The sequence below is a fragment of the Tigriopus californicus genome, chromosome 2 (assembly GCF_007210705.1).
Source record: "Tigriopus californicus strain San Diego chromosome 2, Tcal_SD_v2.1, whole genome shotgun sequence".
NCBI classification, from domain to species: Eukaryota; Metazoa; Arthropoda; class Copepoda; order Harpacticoida; family Harpacticidae; genus Tigriopus; species Tigriopus californicus.
The window spans coordinates 9,476,489-9,486,037 of NC_081441.1; the positions used below are offsets into that span (position 1 = coordinate 9,476,489).

General features: G+C 40.8%; 1 protein-coding gene across 2 annotated transcripts; it reads right to left on the reverse strand.

Moving 5' to 3' along the window:
- Positions 1-1,058: 1,058 nt before the first annotated feature.
- On the reverse strand, positions 1,059-6,791 carry LOC131892722 (uncharacterized). Of its 2 annotated transcripts, none has more exons than XM_059242556.1 (2): positions 6,581-6,791; positions 1,059-2,069 (listed from the first exon to the last, which is right to left on the reverse strand). In XM_059242556.1, the coding sequence occupies exons 1-2, from the start codon at positions 6,763-6,765 to the stop codon at positions 1,337-1,339; spliced, it is 918 nt and encodes a 305-aa protein (XP_059098539.1). In that variant the 5' UTR covers positions 6,766-6,791; the 3' UTR covers positions 1,059-1,336. The 2 variants fall into 2 exon arrangements, with proteins under 2 accessions (XP_059098539.1, XP_059098540.1); XM_059242557.1 differs by lacking the exon at positions 6,581-6,791 and adding an exon at positions 3,124-3,655.
- Positions 6,792-9,549: the final 2,758 nt, after the last annotated feature.

Genomic DNA, 9,549 nt, shown 5'->3' on the forward strand with positions numbered 1-9,549 from the left:
CATTTGGAGTCCTTGTCGCCCTTTAACCCCGATTGTTTTAAGTGACTCCACCTCGTGCCAGCCCCGAGAGAGACACTTCAACACAAGCAGAATCCGAGTGCAGATTACATTGATTTTAGAAGTGTGATTTGCAGTGGGTAAGTGCTGGATGGCTGTGTTAGATTGGTTGGGAAACTAGGCCCGGACCATCAAGAATGAAATAGTTGTTCAGTTTTAAGATTTGGGCATGGCTTTGCTGAAAGAAATTTTCAAAAATCTCGATGCAAATTTTAACCTATTTTTTATGAACAACCACGGAACTCGTCACCAAGAATGAAATTGTGCCCCATGATGTCCTGATTTCAAAAAACACCTTCATATGTCTCGGCATTTTTTTGGCAAGGTATGGCGTGGGCTTCCCGTGTAGAAACAAGAGAGTACGCTTTAAGATGCCAGACTTTATCAAGATACTATTTATAGAACAAGTTATGGCCCAAGTACTGTGACACATTGAAGAAGCCATCAAGTCTTCTGGGAAACATTTCAAATTCTCTATGGGTAATATTCCGAACAAGTATGACTTAAAATAAACAATCATTTTACAGGAGGTTGTATACTGCATGCATGATTGATAACGCGCCAACATCATTTCCAACAAAAAGTTCTAGGAAAAGCAAATTTCAACAACTTCTAAACTCACCATTAGCTTCTTTAGCACAATTTCTTCGAAAAAGACGATGAATAAAAGTCACTGGTATGCTGCAAGTATACAAAATATCTATCTCTGTTTTTTTCTGTTTGGATGTCAAAAGTGCCTGTAATCATACCGTCAAAAGATTTGAAAAGTCTCTCAAAAGGGTTGGTGGTGCATTCATGGTGTTAGAGTAGAGCCACAATAAGTTGTTCAGCGTTAAAGTCAGGCATCTTAGAGCATTTTCTTGTATTTCTCCATTTGCTTTTCCGCAACGAGAGAACTGAGAGGAGAATGAAAGCGACTATTCAGTTGCGTCATGGAGAGAAATTATGCGAGCAAAAGAAAGTCGGTCCTGTCGAAACTGCCGAATGAGAATGGATGTGCGTAGTATAGCGAAAATATGACATATATTATTCTCAGCAATTGCTTGCCAACGGTGTATTAATCTGAGGCTACAAGCCACTGATCATTATTTGGATACTTCATGGCAGACAAAAGATAGGTAGTTTTGATTCGTACTGCAGACATGAAAATAAATATGAAATCGAGTAACCAACAATCATGCCTCAAAATCCCAATTGTGACTCATGGGTAGCAGACCTCGAGTATAAAGAGTGGTTCGTATAAAACTATTATCGTTTACATCAACCTTGCATAAGCTGCTCAAAAGCCCAATTTGGGTCTTCCATCTTGCTTGTTGTCAAGTTTGAGGCCTGACAGTGACAAGAAATTATTCATGGCTTTGGAACGCTTGAGATCCTCGGGTTGTTGGCTGCTGAGCATGAGCCTCAAGCTCTGTTCCAAGATTAGAATGTCTGACAAGATCCTCGCTCCAATGGTGGAATCGATGTAACCGTGCTCAAAGGACTGTCCAATGATCTTGACATTCAAAGACAAGTTAAAGCACCGTCCCAGCAACTGAGGGATCTCTGTCATGCTGGAAAACTGTTGTTTGAGCTCATTCATGATGCGCTTCTGAGATCGGGACGTCAAATGCGCCAAAACACGATCTCTCATCTCTTTGACCTCCAATAACAGCCTTTGGATCATTAGCTCTTCTTGTTCTTTGGCTTGGTCTCGCTCTTGTAAGTGCGTGGTTGGGTTGTTCTGGCTTTGAAGAGTCTGTAGCTTTTGGAGGGATTGCACCACTGGGTTCACATTCACCAGCTTTTCCCTCTCTTCGTTCCGCTTGGTCGGCGATGACGTCACATTGGAACACGTGGAGGAGAATGAAGATGAGGATGAAGCATTGGAGGCCGAGGCTGATGAGGTCATCATGGCGAAGGAAAACGGATTTTTCATCTTAGATTGGGTATTCTCTGAGGGCAATGAATATTCCGAGTCGCTCCCGGATGAGGACGATTCAGAGCAGACCTCTACATCAGATGAAGAGCAACTGGAACAACAAGAGAGATCTTTATTAGTACAAGTGTTCTCAAAGATACCGTAATCTCATGTCTTTAATTAGGTGCCCTATCTTGGGGAATTGGATCTTCCAGAGGAACAATGAGTGATAATTGTCTCACATTCCTAGCCAACCAACCAAGAGCCTGGTCTAAATATGGAAATCAAATGGCGTGTGCTCCACCTACCAAAATGACGACTCCAACCAAACTGTTCCAGATTCAGTCGCTTCCTCACGTTTCCTTCCTTATTGCATGCATGCGTGAATTCAAGGCTCACAAGTCACATGCAAACTAAGCTCTTCAAAGGCATTTCAGCAATTGAAAAGACCGAAGCTAAATTTAGAATCGAGTGACCTAACGTGTGGCACTCGCAATGAACCAGTTCCTTCACCGTTATCTTTCCAAGTCGCTCACGTCCAAGATCGCATTCACGAATTGATCTCTATGTCACTTAAATGGGCTTTCGTCATTTCATCAAAGTCAATAAATATAGTATGAGGTGTGTCTGGACGAATGAGCGAGCTTCACCAGACCCCCCAATTCCATGAAAAAAAAGTACTGACGTCAAAAAACAAGTTTCTAACTTGAAACCTCGTCATCAGAGCCATTTGGTGCTGACCTCAAGGTGTCTCAAGCTTTATAACGTGTTTAGGGAGACTTTGGAACCTTGGAGGATACATTCATTCACGATAATGGTGTTAATTAGTCAATCTAGTTAATGCCCATTAGCCTCAGGTACTTTCATCCGAAGGGAGAAGAAACCTTTCTCAAACTGAGAGCATGGCTAATGGAACTAGTTTCTGGTTGGCAACAAACCATTCTACTTATACCATTTGGTTTGGAAATGATAACACCCGCGAGCTTATCATACTCTTTCAAATAAAAGCGAAAGTAAATACTTCCAAGTGTGGAGTCTCAATCCGGCAATTTTACATAGTCCCATGTGTTCTCTGCATGCATGCATTAAATTCAGGTTTTGGCATCTAAACCATGAACCTTGGTTCAAGTTTGCAGCTATTTTAAGAACCCATTAGTGCCTCTCACCTCTTGGTATTTTGAGTCGAGTACTCGAGACAGGCTTGAGTTTCTGGATGATCTGTCCTCATTATGATTAGATTGTTGATTTGGTTTACTAGCAAATATCAATGAACAGAAGTAGTAGCTGTACGTAGGATCACTGTTTCTGTTTCACAACAATGCGGATTCACTCTAATAATTAGAGGAACAAGCAAACAATAATTGTTCTTTCGTGTCGAGCGTAGCAAGTGGAACTGAACTTCCTGCTGTTCCACGTGCCCTCTATATAGCCTCTACATACGAGAATTTCTTCTCTTTGACGACTCTCTGAGTCTCCGCTGGATTTGCGCAGGGGAAATGTTCACTCGCTCAGGGTTGCTGCGCGCTTCAAAGTCACCCTCAAACGAAAAGGAAGGTCCCGCCAAGTATGAGGGTTTGACGCACTCAAAAATATGGCTCATGTTGCATTTCGAAAATGTGAATATGCGTCATTCGATCAATTGCGATTTATTCCAATGAGTCCATATTTGAGCTTTTTCATGAATTGGCATCACTGAAGCTCATCTACAAGCTTAAGGGCTGTAGGAGAGGACCTTGTATGTTGCTTTTGGTGCCAAAAGAGAGTGCGAGAAGCGGTTGCCACACTCTTATTTGACTCAACAACGAACCTGTCACGAACTCGAGGGGCGATTCGGTTTATTCCAGTTTGCTTGTCTCATGAGCATCAGATATAAGTGACACGGATGGAAAAAAACACAAGTTTGAGAACAAGTTTGTGTTGCTCGCATTCCTTCAATCCAAGTCGGATCGGATTGGAATCTCGAAGACCTGAAGGCCAATCAAGACACGGGCATTCCTTTTCAATTTCCACCTTCGCTAGTAAAGCTTATGATGGAAAAGGTTATGTTCTTGTGAACCATATTGTGTTCAACATACTTCAGCAGTAATTTTTTTCATAGTGACAGATAGTACTGGCACTATTCCACTAGGCCACTCCATGGAAGTACATATCATTTTGTTGATTAGGTCTGCTTGAGCATAGCCTTTGAAGGTACTATGAGTTCAATTTTGTTTTGCTCGATCCTGGACTTTGTGTATCGTAAATAGTACAATCCTTTGAAGCGTTTTCTCTTGCAATGAGTTACTCGGCTCTTGTACTTTATGTACGGTCTCAAGAATCGAACATACGCTCCTCAAGATCACAAATGAAAACCGGTTCGCAATCACGACTTTAGTGAGTGGGTAAATGGAAGGCTGCTCTAAATTTAGAATGGCAATGCTCCGTTTGCCAACCTTTTGACAAGGAAGATATTACCTTAACACAATTGGAGACTTGTGTTGTTCCGTATTTATAGCGGAAAGAAAGACTTCTTAGAAATTCAAGAAAAGCTCATGTCTTTGAGAGCACAAAAAAAGTTTCGTCTGGGATATTTGAAGCTTCTGCAGAAGTAAGTTTCTTATTAGAAGTTATTATCAACGACACAAAGGGTACATTTCTGTTCCTTTCTTGGCTTGTGAACACCCGGATAATGTCAAAAATTACGAACACAAGCCCGACGTTTTAACCCTTACCAAGAACATGAGGATTGCGAGAGGCATCCGAAAGACCAATCAAAAGATGTTTACTCGGAAAAATCATGTTTTGATGAAAACTAGATGACAGTTCAAGTAAATAGCAATCCCCCGAATCCTAAGAATCATCAATTCGACTTATCAATACCTCAAGCCGAAAATCAAGCAATTGAACACTGTTTTCTAATCAACAGACCTGTGCTAATTGCAGATTAAATTTAATTCAGTACTGTAGCATTGCTTTGAAATGTTGCTTCTTACGATAGCAAGGACTCGAGCTTTTGATTTGATTAATCACAAAAACAATTACTTTGAAAGTGTAATCTAATCAGATTTCAATTGTGTTACTCTTTCACTGGCAATTCATTTCGGATGAAAAATGATTACTTTGCCATGAAAACAAAAATCACTGACCATCATTAATTGACAATGGTACGATTTTAGTCTAGAGGGGCTCATTCTACACGGTATTTACAATTATGAAATAGATTTATATTGTGCTTTGTAAGTAGTAAAATGTCAACTTCAAATACAGCGTGATTTCAGTTTCAAGTCTTCCAATCAAAGAAAATAGCTCAAGACACGCAACAAGTTGGTGAACCCCAATAAATAATGAATTCATGGGGAAAGCAAGGCGTGTGTCGTTCATCGATTTGTTATATTTTCAATGACTCATTCATTGAATTGTCTTAGAATGTCGGGAAATCTGACCCAGTCAAGGCTGAGTCAAAGCATTCAAAGGCCGTTAACAAAAGGGTTAGACAACCTTGGTCTTAAAGTGAAACGAATTCAGGTCGTCTAAATAAGTGTTATTGGGCTTGCTCAAAGTAAATGACTCATTTGGGCATGCATTTCAAGGCAGTTTTGAGATGCAATTTGAAAACAGCTGTGGCCTTGTACCTACTCAAGAGATGAATGAGAGCTGGACCCTTGATTTTCTGATCCGCCTTCTCAGCAAATACCTATGTGCTTACATAAATCGAGCTCTCAATTTGTACAAGCCTTTGAGCTTCTCAAATCACAGGAATGTTGGTAAATTTGCCCGGCAATGGGATCGATCTAACGGGAATTCTTGCCCTTTCCTTCCGATCTAGTTTTGAGGGAGGCAAGTCAGACCTTTCTCCAGAACATTGATGTTACTTTGCCTCGAGATTACATCATCCCAATCCAGGAAACGGCTGACTTTCCACGTTCAAGAAGGGGAAATATCTTGCTCTCACCTCAGATACGCATTGCCCTCAAAACGGGTTCTTTGGATTGAACAATTTTCATGCAGAGAAAGATGAACCAAGGGGAGCAACGTTTCAGCCGAAAAAAATACGTTGCCGGGCATTTACTTTGTTCAATAGTTCACGCAGTCAATGTGTGATATCACAACAAAAATGAGATGATTTGGTGTTTTTTTCCATTATCAGTCTCGTCCTACCACAAAGTTGACACATAAAGATCATTTATCAGTACAAACGGCATCATGTTTCCTTACCTTATTCACGGAATCTTAAAAACTCGCTTTATATTACACAACCATATAAACAAGCTTAAGAGCAATCACTGAGGGAATAACATTTTCATAAACATGTTTTAGTAGGACTTCGAAGTGTGATATAGACATGGCTGTTACTATGAAACCCATGATATGTCTTCATATAACACTCCAAACTTGTTTCATTGTATCGACATACGGGTCAAGCAATTCACGTAGTTGATGCATGGTTAGACCAACCAATGAAAACATATAACCCTTTTCTTTAAACAAGCAGATGCTCTGCGTTTCATAACAATGTCAAAATGCTCAGATTACAACCTCCTACATCTTTTGTGTGGGATACTTATTGAATGTACAAGATCTGCGAGAAAACAAAGACATGACGCAATCATCCTCCAAAAAACAATAATATTGCCATCGCCTTACCCTGTACTGGTGGAGCTTTGGTTTGAAATAAATTCCTCGGACGAAGTTCTACCTATGGATGAACCAACACTGTTCATAGCGGGAAGTAAGTATAAGTTAATATTTAGGATTAAAATATACGTTGACACAGTTGGGTATTCAGATTTGAAATGATTCAGAAATCGAAAGGGGGGCATCCAACTCATTCCTAAGAATTTGGAATTTCCGTGCGCAGGATTGAACATGAGTCATGTAGTAAATCCGGCGTGCCTTTGCGCAAGACGGGCGTGCTTTTGACTTTGACCGAGGGTGGCCATTTCAATTTGAAGGATCTTACATTTGTCGACGCTGGACGTCATAGAGCAAGCAAGAAAATGACCCCTAAACCACGTGAAAAATATATCTATTCACAAAAAAGTCATTTTGACTTACAATGGCATTAGTTTTAGGGATTGGTTAGGGGTAAAATGCGCTTGGTGAACAAATAGGCAGTATTTTCAAATCTAAATTTCGACGGCCTGACGTCTGAGTGAGTTGACTTTGTGAGCAAAATGTATATCACGAGCTCGCTGGCCACAAAAAGTTGCTAAAGTAAGCCCAAACATGCTGGGTGTTTTGGTCGTCACGAAAATGTAAAAGAGGGTCGCAACGTGTTCTGGTCACATGAATGACACGGGATGGCCCAGAGTTAATGATGTTCAAGGTACACATGGCTTTTCAATGTTCAAGTTGATGTGCCGTTCTAGGTTGAATTTGTTTTCGTCTTGATAATGTACATTGCTGGGTGAGAAACGTATTTTGGATATTGCTTTGTAATTTTCTTCCAGAACGTATGCCTCTCTTGTGCAAACAACCCATGAATATCTCCTGCCCACTCATTTTGAATACACGCTCACGACTGTTGCTCTTGCGGCCTTGTGGCCTTGTGGCCTTACCCACGAATGTATGTGAGTCATGTTCCATGATCCGGGACGCTGGACTTGTGTGACTTCCCAATGAGCAACCCTATTGAAATCAGGCAACCGGAAGCGGCCACCATTAGCAAACATTGGGTTCCATGTGGGATTTGATACTGAAGGGTTACGTAAATTTCCTCGGAAACTTTCCAGCGCTCTTGAACTTCCAGGAAAGCACAAGTCAGGATCAAACGCCGAACAACACTTTAATGACTTTGTAGCCTTATAGGCCTGAGAAGTGTGTCACTATTATCAAGAAAAGGATTGTAAAGACGTACGTAATGTGCTGGCTAATATTAGTGTCTCAGAACATTTAAGACCAAGTTAGATCCCATCTTCAAGGAACCGACGTGCTGTGTCATTAGGAACAACTACTGTTTGCTCATTGTTTCTAGCTAGATGACTTCTTCTTGTGCCTTAATTTTAAATAGCTTGAGTCCAATCTCTCAAGCCTCTTTTCACTACAATGTTAGCCAAAAACTGCATTCGCAGAAACTATAAACCTTACAGACGAACTGGTTTTTCTTCCTCACCATTAATCAAAATGTTATCCCCAGAAGTTCACGATGAAAAGTCAGTGATTCTTATTTAGCTCCGTGGAATCGACACATCAAAGCACACTTTTGATGACATGTCATGAGTACTTCATTGCATAGACTTTGGGTTAAAATGTACTCAAGAAGAAAAAAATCCTCATCGTTAAGAAATCTTTCATAAAAGCAGCCTCACATAATTCTGTAAAACATATCAAATACATTCATAGTTCAATATGGGACAAAATGGAGCAGTCGACCATTAGATTCATTCTCAATGCTCAACCTTTTACCGTTTGTAAACATTATTTCGACCACAATTATTGGTCTTACCATACCCCAAAATCAAACACGGCCGACCCTTTTGGTAAGAAATGAATGACTCTCCTATTTGTTTCAGTTGCTAATTAAAGAGATGTATTGTTGCCCCAAGGTTTGACCTATCTTTCCTTAACCTCGCCCCAGGCTGAAACGTGTATTTCTCAATAGCGGAGATGTTTCAACTAGCAACGATAGAAGCGCACAAAATCGTTTGCCCATCACGTGACATCTTGGGAACTAGAAAAGCGCTCGGTCTCTTTCTCCCCTGCATGAATGGTTTGACTTGTCCTTCTCGAATCTTTGGGCCTCCGGGCCTAAAAGGAAGTGGAACGTTTTCGTTGTCAGGGAACCTATCCCCATCACATCTCAAGTAAACGTTTGAACCTTGGAACAGAAGGAACCTGAGACTTCAGTAGTATCCCTTAGGCAGCGGAAGTGGACCACAAAATCTGAATGGTAGGGAAGAATGAGTTAAAGGATCATTTTCCTGGCTAAGATCGGTTCCTTATTTGCCACTTACTTTGGGAATCCGAGACGTCTAGAAAACAACCCCGAATAGACTTTGTCGTTTGAGATACTCTCTCGTTATGGGAAAAAACCACTCGCCTTCATCTTGGATCGGATGTACTGCTTGTTTTCTTATCTAGTGACTTTAAGTTCATGATGGCAGACAAGGTCTAATAGCTGCAAGTCTGAGTTCTCGAGCGATTGTCATATCTTGATACAATGGAAAACTTTTATCCGCCGAAAAGTACGACGCTTTTCAGAAAATTGAAACTACGCCATTGCCTTTGTCGGACTTGCTCTTTTAGTACAGTACATACATGAATCAACTCCGAGGATGGATCATGGATCAGCCTCTATGGTTAATTCCACTTTGGAATTAATGAACACGGAAGACGATGGAAATCTACCTATCTATTGTACGGTTTGTCTATGTAAACAAAAACAGATTTAATGGCCTAGACATGCAGCTTTACTGTGCGATTGATCCCCTGGGTGCTCGAGATTTGTTGCATATTCTAATTGGATAGGCGAAATAGCAGAAAGCCAAGGGCCCTCAATGTGCTTAGTAGGCATTATGGCCTAATATCAGCTTTATCTGTACTGCATATTAGGCAATATGAAGGGCCACGTGCCTCAATACCAACGTTTCCTAGCCAAAACTAAGGATACATAA